At 46.9% G+C, this 16,033-nt stretch overlaps 1 protein-coding gene across 1 annotated transcript; it reads right to left on the reverse strand.

The window, feature by feature from the left end:
- Nucleotides 1-645: 645 nt before the first annotated feature.
- Nucleotides 646-6,950, reverse strand: RIPK3 (receptor interacting serine/threonine kinase 3; the record flags this gene model as incomplete). The annotated part of the gene is given in 8 exon segments (XM_080707110.1): nt 646-763; nt 1,012-1,020; nt 1,505-1,545; nt 2,196-2,362; nt 2,365-2,458; nt 2,593-2,695; nt 2,697-2,738; nt 6,883-6,950. Coding segments are annotated over 8 exon segments (642 nt in total).
- Nucleotides 6,951-16,033: the final 9,083 nt, after the last annotated feature.

Consider the following 16,033-nt stretch of genomic DNA (forward strand, 5'->3'; position numbering starts at 1 on the left):
TTGTCGTGGGACCTCAACAGAATTCTCTCCCAGTGAGTGTTAATTTCTTCATTTATGAAATGAGAAGATTGAGTTAGATGATCTCTAGCTCTTTTTCCCCAGCCTCAAACTACCCTGGATCTATACATCGGTGCTGAGGAACAAGGTAGTAGACAACTTGAGCAGGGAAAAGGAAGAGATGGAGTCTGGGTGCCTGTTATTGGATTTAGCCCTGGGTCCCTGGAGGATCAGTTGGTGCCACGTAGCTCATCCCCCTACAAATAAAACAAAGCTCTGAGGCCTCTTGTCCTGGAGCCTGGTTCCCCCACTGCACACCCCTTGAGCCCCAAGTTTTCTCTAGCAAGGTGACAGAATTCACGGGAGTCCTGGTGTATCCCTATTCTTGCCAATGTCTCACCCAGTTCCTTTGGGGTCCAGGAGCTGCCATCCCAGTCAGGTTGGGCCTGGGCATGTGGTGGGCTCCTGGCTGGGGGATGGTGCTGGGAACTCACCTTGGATACAGCAGCATCCATCTTGCCTGTGCCAGTGAGCAGGCATCATTGGTTTTTGCTCAGCATTCTGAAAGGCAGCCAAATGGGAAAAGCAACCTGCTGATAGACCCAAGCCTATCCCAGCAGTCATCGAAATGTCCCTGGGCTCCTGGCTTCAGCAGTGCTGCATTAACTCTTTCAGTGCCTCCATGCCAGGAGTCTCAGGGCTGGGCATCAGCACCTCGGTTAATGGAGGCTGGGTACTCAACTCACGTACCATGTACCAGGGAACTCTGGCTCACCACTGGGGTGGGGTAGGGGTGATTTAAAAAGGCATTTGGGGAAGAGAGGGATTCCTGCTCTATCATGGAAGGGGCAGAGAGTGTTGTCCAAGGGGGAGGTGAGAAGAGAAGAGGGCAGTCTGAGTAGGTGAGCAGGAAACCAAGGGCTTGGGGTTGTCAGGGGGAGGACCTGGGGTTAAGGATCCCAGAGTCTGCCTAGAGTCTTACCTTTAGCATCTCTTCCAGCTAGCATTGCCCACATGAGGATCCTGAAGGTGCAGGAGTCATAAGCCTGGCTAACCACTGGCAAGACTTCTTCCCCATATATGTACCGCTAGAAGGACCCAGAGAGGTATCGAAGTCTAGGATGAGTGTTTGGAGTGGGTGCCTCACCTGTAGACACCACTGGTTTACATTAGAAAACAGTTCTGGGAAGCCGGGTGTGGTGGCGCATGCTTGTAATCTCCGTGCGCTTGGGAGGCGAAGACAGGAGGATCGCGCAGGTTTGAAGCCAGCCACGTTGGCTTAAGAGACCCTGTTTCCAAATAAAAAGTATAAAAAAAATAGGTCTGGGAGTGTAGCCCGGAGGTAGAAGGGTTTCTAGGAACCCCAGTACCACCAAAAAAAAAAAAAAAAAAAAAAAAAAAAAGAAAGAAAGAAAGAAAGACAGAAAGAAAAGAAAACAGTTCTGAAAACAGTTCTGGAGCCAAGTAGGCCAGGGAACCCCTTGACTCCCTGAACCCTGCCTCTGACCATGTCCCTCCCTGAAGTGTGGACAGGCCCAAATCTGCCAGCTGCAAAGAAAGGGAAGGAGGAGGTATTGAGTGGAGAGAGCCAGGCGACTTCAGAATCCTCCCTCCCTTTCCTTCAGAAAGTGCAGGTCCTGCTTTGCAAAGAGGTTATGGAAAGTCAGAGGATAGAAAGCGCCAGCGGGGCTTTGAGTAGAAGATCTAGGTCTGCTGTGGGTGGGTCTGGGTCTGGGTGTCCTGGGCCCTGCCATGGTTCTTTGGAGGGCCTGATGGGGTGGGGCTATGGAACTGCTCCCCCTTCAGGTATCACCCGGCATAGCAGAAGCTAAAAAGGTCCTGGCACACGCTTCTAATCCCTGCGCTTGGGAGGCAGAGACAGGAGGATCGCACAGGTTCGAAGCCAGCCGCGCACTCTGGCTTAGGAGACCCTCTTTCCAAATTAAAAAATGTAAAAATAGGTCTGGGAGTGTAGCCCAGAGGTAGAAGGGCTTCCAGGAACCCTAGTACCACCAAAAATAAATAAATAAATAAATAAATAAATAAATAAATAAATAAATATAAAAAAATTGAAAAGGTCCTGACTGGTCCAGAGCTGACTGGTCCAGAGGGAGAGGTGGAGGGTAGGAGGTCTTGAGTCTGATGGGTGGGGCTGCTGCAGCTCTGGGGCAGGGTCTTGTTCCAAGCTTTGGGACTGACCTTGCATGTAGCTCCGGGTCCAGTAAGACACAGAGGTTCCAGTGCAGGAGCCCCGGGTTCGGGCTGTGCAGGTAATACACTCCCAGCATCACTTCCTGCAACAGGCAGGCCAAGGAGCCGTTCTCCATGAATGAGGTCACCAGAGCCAGCCAGACACTTAATTCTACTCCGGATTCTCAGTGACACCCAGCAGGGGCAACACACAGTGGTTCCATATAGTCACCATGGCTTTCACCTCCAGGGATATCGTTGTCTTCCCGCACTGGGGAGAGAGCTGCGGCTGCATCCAGGTAGGGAAGATCCCTCCCTTCCTCATACAGGCCTGGTAGCACCGCTGTCCTGGTCTCCCCAGCCAAATCCCTGCTGATTTGCTGCCAGGGTCACTCACAAGTTCACGATCTTGACCGCCACATCAAAGCCCCATGCCTGGTGCTGTGCCTGGAACAAGGGAATATGGAACACCACACTGAACCCGCCTTCGCCGACAAATGGGGTTTTCCAATTCCTCGAGTGACACCAGGGGGGCGAAGGCACAGATAAGCCTTCAGGGGTCTTGTGTGTTAGTTGTCTGTGTTCCACGTCGGTACTATTCCCCAATTTGTCTTTAACCCCACCTTTCCCATCCCCAGCGTCTATACTCTGCACCTGATGGGGTGCAAAGGCGCTCTCTGAGCACCCTCTGTGTAGAGGTGTTATGCTGACGACATCCCAAGCCCCACTCACCGTGATTGACGCTAGACATCAGGCTGCAGGGACTGAGGACTTCTGAAAGCCGAGAGTCGCACGGGTGGAGTGAATTCTGGAGCTGGGGTTTTCCACAGAGATAGGGATGGAGTCAAAGCTCCAGCTCAGGGCACCGACTCTGCTTCCCAGGTCCTTACCCCTATTTGGAGTGACTGGATTCCTCCTCAAATCAGAACCCTTGCATTTCCAGTCGCACTCCCTGGGGTGGGACAGAGGAATGTTAGTGTCTTTCTCTTCTACTAGTGTTCCAGCTGGCCTAGGTGTAGATGGGCATTGGAGGTGCCAGTGGAGGGAGTCTCACCTGGGAACCCACAATCAAGCCACTCCTCTCCTCCAGTCCATGCCTCTCCCTTCCCCCGGGGATCCCCAGCTACCAAAATTGGGGTGAGGTGCTGGCCAAAGTTTTATTGTCCAAGGGCTTCACTCTCCCACAGCTGCCCCTAAGATCATGGCTAACACTTGTACAAAGCTTACCATGTACCAGGTCCACATATTTACTTATTTAATCTCATATCAACCCGAAAGGGATAGGTACCACTTTTACTTAACTTTTCATAGGTGAAGAACAGAGGCACTGATGGTTTAAGCGCCTTGCCTGAGTCCATAAGAGACTTAGAGGACTCGGAACCATCAGGCTCCTTATCCCTGAACCATCAGGGTCCAACAATGGGTTCCTCCCTGTATTTCTGCCTGGTCCCTGATAGCTGCTCTTGCTGAGGCAAGCCCCTGGCATTGGTAGAGACTTGTGTGGTCCATAAGAAGCTCCTGGAGCTTGAAGGCCCCAGACTCCCTCCCAGGACAGCATGATCAGGTGATGTATGTAGGCCCAGGCAGAGGGGCTGATGCTGTGCTGTATGTTGCAGTAGACACATCAGTGCTACCTGCCCTCTCCCTCACATGGGAGCTCCTCCATGCAAATATCCTGATTAATTCACATGTGCACTGAAGGGCTTTTGAGAACTCAGGAGCATGGGCTGCTTTAAGGACTGAGGGTAGACGAGGCCTGGGCAAAGCTGGGGGTTTTTGAAACTTAGTTGTTCAGTTTTTCATGGGGAGACACAGCCCCATGGATTGTATGTCAGCTCTCGCTAAAAGGTTCTCACTTGCCAGGCGTGGTGGCGCACGCTTGTAGTCCCAGTACTTGGGAGGCGGAGACAGGAGGATTGTGCAAGTTCGAAGCCAGCCTCAGCTACCCAGTGAGGTTCTCAGCTACTTAGTGAGACCCTGATTCCAAATAAAATATAAAATAGGTTGGGAGTGTATCCCGGAGGTAGAAGGGCCTTGGGTTCCATCCCCAGTTCCACGGGGTGGCGGGGGAAGGTGCTTACTTTGATAAATGCTTTTCTGCCCCGAGGTCCATGAGTTCTGCTGATGGTAACAGAAGTGACCAGCGGTTAACCATGGTTTAAAGAATAATTGGGAAATCCAGGATCCATGGATTCTGGTAGGGTTGGCCATGCTGTTTTGGAGTCGTTTAGTAAGATTAGACTGCAGTTTTCTAAAAAGCCACTACATAGTAAATGCTCAATAATTATCTGTTGAATTGAATGAAAAAATGAATAATCAAAACTTTTGAGGTAAGAATCGTGGAAGACGTTCATTCTTCTTAGTGTTGAAATTTTTTTTACATTGAGCACATATTACTTTAATAAAGCAGGAAAGAAGACCATAATGCATGCAGAGATTTGTAATGACAGGCACTGAAGAACGTTGTCTATGAAGGTGAAAAGTGGGACCTTAAATATCAAATGACAGGAAATAAAGTGATTAAAGTATGCAATGAAAGAAAGGCATGGTGTAATCCAGTACTTGGGAGGCTGAGACAGGAGGATCGCAGGCTCAAGACTAGCCTCAACAATTTTGTGAGACTCTCAGCAATCTAGTGAGACCCTGTTTCAGAACAAAACAAAACAAAACAAAACACCCTGAAAAATGACTGGGGGTGTAGCACAGAGGTAGAATGCCCCTAGGTTTAATCCCCAGTGCCACACATATACAAACAAGCATGCTGTAGACCTATATTTATTAGTATGAAAGGTATTTATCATATAACCAGTGAATAAAAGCAAGTTATAAAACAATATGAATCATATAATATCATATTTTTGTTTGCTTAAAAAAATCTTATTCCAGTAGCATGATACTGTACCTGATATTCTCAAGAGCTTCCCATAGTAGAGCACTTAAATGCTATATAAATCACAACAAATGAGGCCGGGCGTGGTGGCGCACGCTTGTAATCCCCGTGCTTGGGAGGCTGAGACAGGAGGATCGCATGGGTTCGAAGCCAGCCTCAGCTACTGAGTGAGGCTCTCGGCAACTTAGTGAGACCCTGTTTCCAAATAAAGTATAAAATAGGTCTGGTAGTATAGCCAGAAACTATAGCCATGGTAGTACAGGCATGCACTACCATGCCTTCTACCTCTGAGCTATATCCCCAGCCCTATTTTATTTTTTATTTTGAAACACGATCTCATTAGGTTCAGAGAATCTCACTGCTTGCTGAGGCTGTAATTGAAACTGCAATCCTCCTGTCTTAGCCTCCCAAGTACTGGGATTACAAGTGTATACCACCATGTTCAGCTTGAAATTAATTAATTAATTTATTTATTTATTTTGGTGGTACTGGGTTTCTGGGAACCCTTCTATCTCCGGGCTACACTCCCAGACCTATTATATGTTTTTATTTGGAAACAGGGTCTCTTAAGCCAGCGTGGCAGGCTTCAAACCTGCGCGATCCTCCTGTCTCTGCCTCCCAAGTGCGGGGATTACAAGCGTGTGCCACCACGCCTGGCTTGAAATTTATTTGAACAAACATTTAACTATGTGTAAATGTTATATTTTATTGGGAAATAAAAGCATACATGTATGCATATTGAGAAAAGTAACAGACCGCTGTGGCTCACCTGCTGTGCAGGTGCCTCCCACTGGCAGAGCCTGCTCCAGCTCTTGGGGAAAGCCTTGTCTCTGCCCCAGCTATTAAAAAACAAACCTCACCAGAAAGAAAGGGTACCAATGGGCCCAAATGAATCTGCCCTTCACTGCTAGGGACTGGGCTGTACTCAACTTGGAAAAGTCACAAAACAAACCCCCGGGGTTTAAGCAAAGAAATTATGGAGAAACTTTCCATTTGGAAAAGGCCCTGCCCGCTATGGCTGCTGCTCCCTCCCCCACCTTTTTTCTTCTTTTTTTTTTTTTTTTTTGCGGTGGCTTTCATCACCCAGGGCATGCTCTTCTCCTGCAAGGTTTCTATAGCAGAGCGGAGTGACTGAAGCCTTCACAAAGAACCATGCCATCTCCAGGTAACCAGCTCATCTGTGTTCTACTGTCCCAGCAAAATGCACCCCTGCACCCCATCTGTATCCTCACAGCTTTGAGTTGTGTCCCACTGTCTCACCGGCTAAACCTATGCCACCTGTCTGTGCCCTCCCGAGGCAAGGGTGGCTGGGAGGGGTATTTCTCTAGATTATACATTAGCATGGAGGGATTACAAGGATTTTGAGCAGCCATAAGTGCTAAGCGTCCACATACATGTACCCATAACGTACTTTTTATCGGCACAGGGTCCTCGCTGCTTCCTGTGTCTAGTTACCGTCATGACCTAGTTTCTGGGCTCTCCCAGCCCCTGTCAGAATGGCAGGCTACTCACTGTGCCCGGGTACTTTTTATCTTTTTTTTTTTTTTTTTAAACAGGGCCTAAGTTACTGTGCACTAGCCTTGAACCTGTGATCCTCCTGTCTCAGTCTCCGAAGTACTGATTACAGGTGTGTGCCATTGTACTAAACTTATTATTATTATTATTATTATTATTATTATTATTATTAAGATAGTAGGTTGCCCAGGCTGGCCTTGAACTTACAATCCTCCTGCCTTGGCCTCCTGAGTTTCTGAAACTACAGGTATGCACTACCATTCCAGATCAGGGGCCCTTTCATGACATACCCCTTAGGCATCTCCTGAACTTTCCAGAAGCCTGTCCTGAAGGAGCTACTGAGGAAGTCACTGCTCATGGTCTTAGGAGAAAGACCTTTGACCCAGGGTGGATGCTGTGTGCCTGCTTGGCTCAAAGGTGCTCATGGAGGTTCAGAACGCCATCCTGCTGAGCCGGGGATGGGCTTCAAGCCCGGAGCAACGGCTTGGGTACCTTGTGCCCCATGTCCTCGGGTAGTCCTGGATTTGAGCTACAGTGGTGCCCCATGCTTTTCTGTTTTTCTTCCTCAGATGACAGAAATGTGGGGAGAAACCAAGCATGGTGGCACACGCCTGTAATCCCAGTACTTGAGAGGCTGTCACAGGAGGAGGGTCACAGTTTTGAGACCAGGCTCAGCAACTAGTGAGATTCTCAGCAACTTAGTGAGACCTTGTTTCAAAACAAAACAATTAGAGTCGGGCGTGGTGGCGCACGCTTGTAATCCCAGTGCTTGGGAGGCTGAGACAGGAGGATCGCACAGGTTCGAAGCCAGCCTCAGGTACTGAGTGAGGCTCTCAGCAACTTAGTGAGACCCTGTTTCCAAATAAAGTATAAAAAACAGGTCTGGGAGTAGAGCCCTGAGGTAGAAAAGCCCCTGCGTTCCACCCCCAGTACCACAACACACACACACACACACACACACACACACACACACACACACACCAAAACAAAAAACAATTTAAAAAGTCTAGGGATATAACTCAGAGGTAGGATGCTCCTGGGTTCAACGCTGGTCAGGCTCAGCCTCCTGTCCCCTCTGAGGTGTGCTCTACGGCTCTTCAGATGGTCTTCCACAGGACTGAGCTAGCTCAGTTGTGAAACTTTTAGTGGTATTTCTCCTTCCCTGCTTCCCACTTTCTGCTCCCTGTGCAGGATCCCGGGGCCACCTCCAGGAAGTCTCGAATCCAGGTCCAGGCTCTGTTTTTGAAGGAACACAATCCAAGACACACCCAGCTCAGTTGTTTCCTTCTCATTGTCTCTCCCTTAATGTCTTTGTGACTAGGGCTCCCATCTGCAAGGGAAGAGGAAAGGAGGGGAAGGGAACAGAAACAACCCAGCCACCTCACAGATGGGGTCTGATGCACGCTGGCGCCTGAGATGTGCTAGGCAGTCCCTCATCCGTCCTCTCATTCAGTCTTTAGCGACACCGGGAGTCTGGGGCAGGAGGATCAACGGTTTGCAGTCAGCCTCAGCAAAACAGTTTCAGGACAAAAAATAATGTCGGCCGTGGTGGCACATGCTTGTAACCCAGTACTTGGGAGGCTGAGACAGGAGGCTCGCAGGTCCACAGCCAGCTTTGGCTAGTGATGCCTTCTGCAGCTTGTGAGACCCTGTTTCAAAAATAAAAAGGGCCAAGGGTGTAACTCAGAGGCAGAGTACCCTGGGTTCAATCTCCAGTAACAGACTTTCGAAGCTGAATATTATTAGTCAGATTTTATGGATGAAAAAACTAAAGAGAGCCAGGCATGGTGGTGCAGGCCAATAATCCCAGTACTTGAGCAGCTTAGACAAGAGGATCACAGTTTTGAGGCCAGCCTCAGCAATTTAGCAAGACCCTCTTCCTTCCCTTCCTTCCTTCCTTCCTTCCTTCCTTCCTTCCTTCCTTCCTTCCTTCCTCCCTTCTTTCCTTTCTTTCATTTTCTTTTGGAGGTACTGGGGATGGAACCCTTCTACCTCCGGGCTACACTCCCAGACCTATTTTATATTTTATTTGGAAACAGGGTCTCTTAAGCCAGCTGAGGCTGGCTTCGAACTTGTGTGATCCTCCTGCCTCAGCCTCCCAAGCGCGGGGATTACAAGCGTGCGCCACCATGCCTGGCAAGACCCTGTTTCAAAATAAAAACATAAAAAAGGGCTGGAGGTGTGGCTCAGTGGGAAAACCTGCTGATTCGATCCCCATTATCCCTGAGAAAAGGTGTGCAATGATTTTCCAGAGTGTTGTAGGAATGTGAGTGCTCCAGTTCTTCCATACCTTTGTCAACACTTGTAAGGTTCAAGTTCTTTCAATGTTAACTATTCTGATAGGTATCTTATTGTAGTTTTGATTTGTTTCGGTAATGACTAATGATATGAATATTTTCTCATTGCTTAGTTACTATCCCTTTATCTTCTTAGGTAAAGTATTCATTCAAAAATTTTTTCCTTTAAAGCAGGGCATGGTGGCACACGCTTGTAATCCCAGCTTTTGGGAGGTTGAGACAGGAGGATCGCAGTTCGCAGACAGCCTCGGCTACTACTTAGTTGCCCTTTGCAACTCAGTGAAACCCTGTTTCACAATAAGGAATAAAGCCGGGCAGGTGGTACACGCTTATAATCCCCGCGCTTGGGAGGTGGAGACAGGAGGATCACACAGGTTCAAAGCCAGCCACGCTGGCTTAAGAGACCCTGTTTCCAAATAAAAATAATATAAAATAGGTCTGGGAGTGTAGCCTGGAGGTAGAAGGGTTTCCAGGAACCCCAGTACCACCACTACCAAAAAAAAAAAAAAAAAAAAGAAAAAGAAAAAGAAAAAAAAAGAATAGGGCTGGGGGTGTAGCTCAGAGGTAGAATGACCCTGGGTTTCATCCCCAGTACCGCAAAAAAATTTTTCTCCTTTATTGTATTGGATTGTTTGTTATATAACTACCAAGTTTTGAAAGTTCTTTATACATTCTGGATAGAAGTTCCTTTTCAACCATATCACTTAAAAATACATTATTCCTATCCATAGTGATTTTTGAAAGGTATATGTTTTACTTTTGACAAAATTCAGTTTTTTTTCTCTTATGGATTGTGCTTCTGATGTTATTTATTTATTTATTTATTTATTTGTATTGGGGGTGTAACCCAGGGGCTTTTCTATCTCTGGGATATACTCCCAGACCTATTATATACTTTATTTGTTTTATTTTGTGTGTGTGTGTGTGGTACTGGGGGTGGAACCCAGAGGCTTTCTACCTCCGGGCTATACTCCCAGACCTTTTTTATATTTTATTTGGAAACAGGGTCTCACTAAGTTGCTGAAAGCCTCACTAAGTAGCTGAGGCTGGCTTCGAACCCGTGCAATCCTCCTGTCTCAGCCTCCCAAGCGTGAGGATTACAAGCGTGTGCCACCATGCCCGACTATTTTATACTTTATTTGGAAACAGGGTCTCACTAAGTTGCTGAGAGCCTTACTCAGTAGCTGAGGCTGGCTTCTAACCTGTGGGATCCTCCTGTCTTAGCCTCCTAAGCGTGGGGATTACAAGCATTTGCTACCACGCCCGGCTTCTGATATCATTTATAAGAACTTTTTGCACAATCCCAGGTCACAATGATTTCCTTTTATGCTTTCTTTCAAGTTTTAGAGTTTACACTTTACACTTATATCTATCAGATTTTAAAATAGATCTATTTATTTTTAAAGATTCAGATATTTTGTTTAGTCTCTCTCTCTCTCTCTCTCTCTCTCTCTGTGTGTGTGTATAGACACTTTGTGGATTTTTCTTTAAACTTTTTTCTCTTAGCTTTAAAGAATTTCAGTTTGACAGCATTAGATTTAGCCAGATGTGGTGGCACACACTTGTAATCTCAGTACTAGAGGGGCTAATCACAGGTTCAAGAACAGCTTCTGCAAGTAATGAGACTCATAAACTTAATGAGATCCTGTTTCAATTTAAAAAAAAAAAGGAGCTGGAAGCTCTGAGGAAGAATGCCTCTGGGTTCAATTCCCAGTACACACACACACACACACACACACACACACACACACACACACGTATTAGGTTTGCTCACTTTTTCTAGGAGAACTGCCAACAGGGAACTTAGTAGCTTGGGCCCGGTTTTAGGTGGGAGAGGGTGCCCCTCACACCTGCAGCTTTGGAGCAGAGTGGAACAGCCACACAAATGAGCATCAGAGATGCTTAAAGGAACACTGTTCTTACCTGAAGACATGTCTTTCAGAGTTCTTCTCTAACAAAGGCTTAAAAGGTTTTGGCTTAACACTGGAAACTGTAGAACAGTTTTGAGTTTTCTTTCTTTCTTTCTTTCTTTCTTTCTTTCTTTCTTTCTTTCTTTTTTTTTTTTTTTGGTGGTACTGGGGGTGGAACCCAGAGGCTTTCTATCTCCGGGCTATAATTCCAGATCTATTTTATATTTTATTTGGAAACAGGGTCTCACTAAGTTGCTGAGAGCTTCACTACGTAGCCGAGGTTGGCTTAGAACCTGTGTGATCCTCCTGTCTCAGCCTCCTAAGCGCTGGGATTGCAAGCGTGTGCCACCACACCTGGCTGAGTAATATTTCAATATGGTCAGATCTATGATTTAGGAAGACCAAGCCAGTGGCTATTTGGAGGGTGAATTGCGATGGGAGAACTGAAAGGCAGGGAAGGGAATCCGGAGACCACAGAGCAATTCAAGCAAGAGATGATAAGAAACCACGGCAACTTAGTGCAAGTGGGGATGGAGAGGAGGAAGCCCATCTAGAGAGATTCGGAAGTATTAATAGAAGGATCTGGGGGAGGGGGAGAGAGAGAGAATGAATTTTATGTTTCTATCTTGGGAAGTCGAGAGAATGGCAGTGGCATGAACTGAGCTATGGAACACAGAAGGAACACAAACTGCATGGGAATAGATTATATATGGATGTCCACATACTTGAGCGAGAGCCATGCGCTGTGGTCTCAAGGGATCCCCAGCAGGAAGGAGAAAGCATGAGTCCGGAGCAGGAGAGTGGTGAGAGCTAAGCTGAAACGAATGGCATCAACCAGGAGGGCCTTAAAGAGAAGGGAAGAAGGTAAAGGACAGTGAGCTTTGCATCTTCAAGGTCAGGCCAGCAGAAGAGAAACTAGCGAGAGAAATGAGGACAGAGAGGCAGGGGCAGACAGCAGCTAGCCAAGGGATAATCGGCCCACTTAACTGTTTCTGAGAAGGCATCTAAATTTGGGTTTCTTCAAAAGAAGAGCCTGAGCACGGATTTAAATGTGATAATGTTTCCAGAAAGGCATCCCAAGAAACAAGAGTGAGGGGACAGAGAGCATGATGCAGGGAGGAGGAAAAGGAGATATAGAGGTGCTTATTGATATTTCTGTTGTAGCCTTTGAAGCTCCATTCCAGTAGAAACTCCAGTTTAGAGAATGCCTCGCTGAACTGTCCACACAAAAGATGGGAGGCTGGAACATTTACCCACCAGTAAATGTACTCGCTGGTGGAGGATCACCCTGGGCCCTAGCTGCCATGCGCATCCAGTGTTTGCTTCAGAGTGGATGAGAAGGTGAGCGAGCGCCCACTGGGTGGGGAAAGAACCTTGTGATTGTTAATAATTGAATATTTTCTTGGATGAGTGACGTTGAAGAACTTTAAGTAGATTGCCCTTCATAATGTGGGGAACCTTATCCAATCAGTTAAAGGCTTAAGTAGAACAAAAAAGACAGGCCTCCCTACAAAGAGGGAATTCTCCACCTGCCAGCCTTTGGACCTCACCTGCGCCTGCGGCGCCCTTGGGTCTTGAGCCTGAGGGCCCACACTGCAGATTCTGCACCTGCCAGCATCCTTCACCACGTTGGCCAATTACTTACAGCAAATATCTATCTATATACACCTCCTATTGGCTCTGTTTCTCTGATAATTCTAATATACACTTTGAGCAGAATGTGAAAGTCAAGGGGCAGACTTGGGATCGCATGCTGGCAGGGCAAGGGGAATCTGAGTTCAGATCGACCTGTCCACCAGGGCCATGGCTGAACTCAGAAATGGACATGTGGAACAGGGATATCTGCTAGAGACGAAACACAGGGTGAGGACTCATACAGCCTGCAGAGCTTTGTAGCACAGACTTTTGGTGACTATTGAAAGAGGAATTTTATGTTTCTCCTCTCTCTCTCTCTCTCTCTCTCTCTCTCTCTCTCTCTCTCTCTGAGATTGAATCCAGGGGACTTCTACCTCTGAACTACATTCCCCAGCCCTATTTTTTATCTTTATTTTGAAATAGGGTCTCGCTAGGTTGATGAGTCTCACTACTTGCTAAGGCTGTCCTCAAACCTGCGATTTTCCTGTCTCAGCCTCCCAAGTACTGCAATGATTACAAGCGTGCACCACCATGCCCCGCTTTATTTTTTATTTTGGAACCAGGTTTCACTAAGTTGTAGAAGGCCTCATTAAGTTGCTGAGGTTGGCCATAAACCTGTGATCCTCCTGGCTCAGACTCCCAAGTACTGGGATTACAAGCGTGTGCCATCATGCCCGGCTTATGTTTCATTTTGAGTGAGTTAACCAGTGAGAAGGTCTGAGGAAGTAGATTCAGAAGTACCGCTACGGTTGAGAAGGTTGGTACTGAAGGGAGAGAAAGTGGAGACGCTACTTGATTAAGCACAAAGAAGGATTAAGGGAATTAGCTTTCCTTTAAAAAAAAATTTCTTAGGAGGAATAACTTGAGGTTATGGAGAAGACAGAGTAAGCGGGGCGTGGTGGCGCACGCTTGTAATCCCCGCACTTGTGAGGCAGAATCAGGAGGATCCTGCAGGTTGGAAGTCAGCCGTGCTGGCTTAAGAGATCCTGTTTCAAAAAATATACATATATACATATATATATATTCAGTCTGGGAGTGTAGCCTGGAGGTAGAAGAGCTTTCAGGAACCCCAGTACCACTAAAAAAAAAAAAAAAAAGAAAGAAAGAAAAAAAAGAAAAGACAGAGTAAGGACTGGAATAGTGGGTAAGACTGGGTTTTCAGGGCATAGGTAGAAGAAGGATTAACCTTGTTGGAGTAATGTGAATGATATAGCAATAAAATTAAACTTATTTAAAAGTTTTCTTTGATCTACTAGGAGCTGGAATAATGAATCTATTCTGTCTATTGAAGGACAAATTTCCACGAAAAGACTCGATATAGAAACTGCAATGCTGTTACTCGTTTCCGTGGCAGACTGTTATGAGATATGCATTTTCTTTTTTCTAAAACAAAAGTATATTAATATAATTATCATGATCAACCCACTGCTTTTTCCATATCTATCCATACATATAGACTTATAGATCTGACATTATTATACATATGAGATCAGTAAAAGAAGCCTTTAACATCCTGCATTTCTTTTATAGTCATTGTTATTATGGTTCATAGCGTTACTAATCTGATATTTTTGTCTTATAAAAGAGGCATTAAATGACACGTTCCCGTTGTCTACTATGTAAGGCCTTCCACTGGAGTTAGATATTGTGATTGAGTGTATAAGAAAAACTCAGGTTCTAAACTGGTGGGAAGGAAAGATAAATGTACTGAAGCAGTAAAACTGGTAGGGGTCAAGGAACAGGGAGATGTCAAGGATGAAATATATTTCCAGCCTGACAAAAACTGGCAATTCTTGGGGGCTTGGCTGATAAATACATGTACCCAGTGCCCAAACTGCCTCTGACTATAGAGGTTCTTTAACACAGATTTTTCATTTGAGTGAATGATCTTGTATAGGACATTTGCTTCAAGTATGGCAAGTACTGACAGTACTTAGCCCCAGCTCCGGGTCCTGTCCTGTGTCTTTTGCCCAGGGGCTTTTTTTCTTATAAGACACCTATCACATTGACACTTGGGTAACCCAGAGAGTGAGGAATTAACACTCAGCTTTTCACGAGGGGGATGGGATCCAGAGGATAAATATTCCCCTCTCTGACTCTTCAAGTCCTCTGTGACCCAAGGAAGCCATCCTGGGACTGTGTTCCAGTTGCTCAGAGCAGCGATGAGTTCAGTGCCACGCCTTGGTGGGCTTTTCTGTCTTGTCAGTTTGACTCCTTCTAGTCCTCCACTTCTATTCTTTTTGTTGCTTTCTACCATAAACCATGTGCATAGACGAGACTAAACCATCTTAGTCTTGTCTCAGGATCTGTTTTTTGGGTAAGCCAAGCCCAAGTCAGGTTCCTATGTAAAATGTGGTGCCAAGAATTGCACTGGAAAAGGACTCAGGAGGCTTGGTTTCACCACCTATTAATAACCTGAGTTGTGAAAGCAGCTTTTTTTTTTATTACCAATCAATGAAAAAGATGAGTACTTTGATCATTTTCAGATGCAGCTGTACTTGCATTCATTATCTGAGGGGAAAAACCAAGTCAGGAAAAATGCTTTGAGCATGATTTCACGCTCCTAAAAATGCATGTGTGCATCATACATGTTAGTAAATGTGTACATATATCGGACTATCACAGTTTACGATATATTTTTGTATGGCTTGAGTGGTTCACAAGGAGAATGCATCTTGTGTACTTAAAAAAAGACAAGGCTAAGCCGGGCGTGGTGGCGCACGCTTGTAATTCCAGCATTGTGTGTGTGCTGGGAGGGGGGTGAGACTAGAATATCGCGGTTCGCAGACAGCCCCAGCTACTTAGTAAGGCCCTCCGCAACTTAGTGAGACCCTGTTTCAAAATAAAGAATAAAAAATAGGGCAGGGGTATAGCCCGGAGGTCGAATGCCCCTGGGTTCCATCCTCAGGCCCGAAAAAAAAAAAAAAAAAAAAAAAAGACAAGGCTCACCTCCAGGGCGGCTGACTCACGCTTTTGCTACAGTACCAAGCACAATCCAAACTAAGAAAAGATGTGCTCAGGTACGAGCGCTAGGGGGCAGGGCAGCCGAGACCTAGACGGCGGCGGGAGAAACCACCAATCCCCAAGAAGAGCGTCTGGGACCCTGTCGACGGTCGCCAGGGGGCAGAGGCTGGGACGACCTAGACCTACAAGTACCAGCTCGCGGTCCCTCAGGCTCCTGCGCCAAGCAGGACATTTCAGGAGTCCTAAGTTCCATCCCCCTGCCGGAACCCAGACAGACTGGAGGGTTTTCAGAGTTGGGGGAGAAGCCTGGCTCTCTGAGCAGTCTCTGGGCTCTTTCGTGCCACACTTGGGCTGAGCAGCTCCCCCCCCCCGCTCCCCCCCCCGCCAGCCCCCAACACCGCAGAGGGGAAATTGAGTCACTGGGAGGAGAGGCCCGAGTCACCAGGGGATGAGCGTCGACGCCAGCCCTCGGGGCTTCCAGATGCGAGGGGAGGGCGAGGGCTCTCCAGGAAAACAAAGGGGGTGAGGGGGAGGCGGTTGGCTGGGCAGGAGCTGAGCCAGACACATGGAGAAACGCTGCCCAGGATCAAAGGAAATATGACATTTGAAAAGAATGTGCGCGTCTGCTGGTGCGC

This window comes from Muscardinus avellanarius (genome assembly GCF_963383645.1).
Source record: "Muscardinus avellanarius genome assembly, chromosome: 12".
Lineage (NCBI taxonomy): Eukaryota > Metazoa > Chordata > Mammalia > Rodentia > Gliridae > Muscardinus > Muscardinus avellanarius.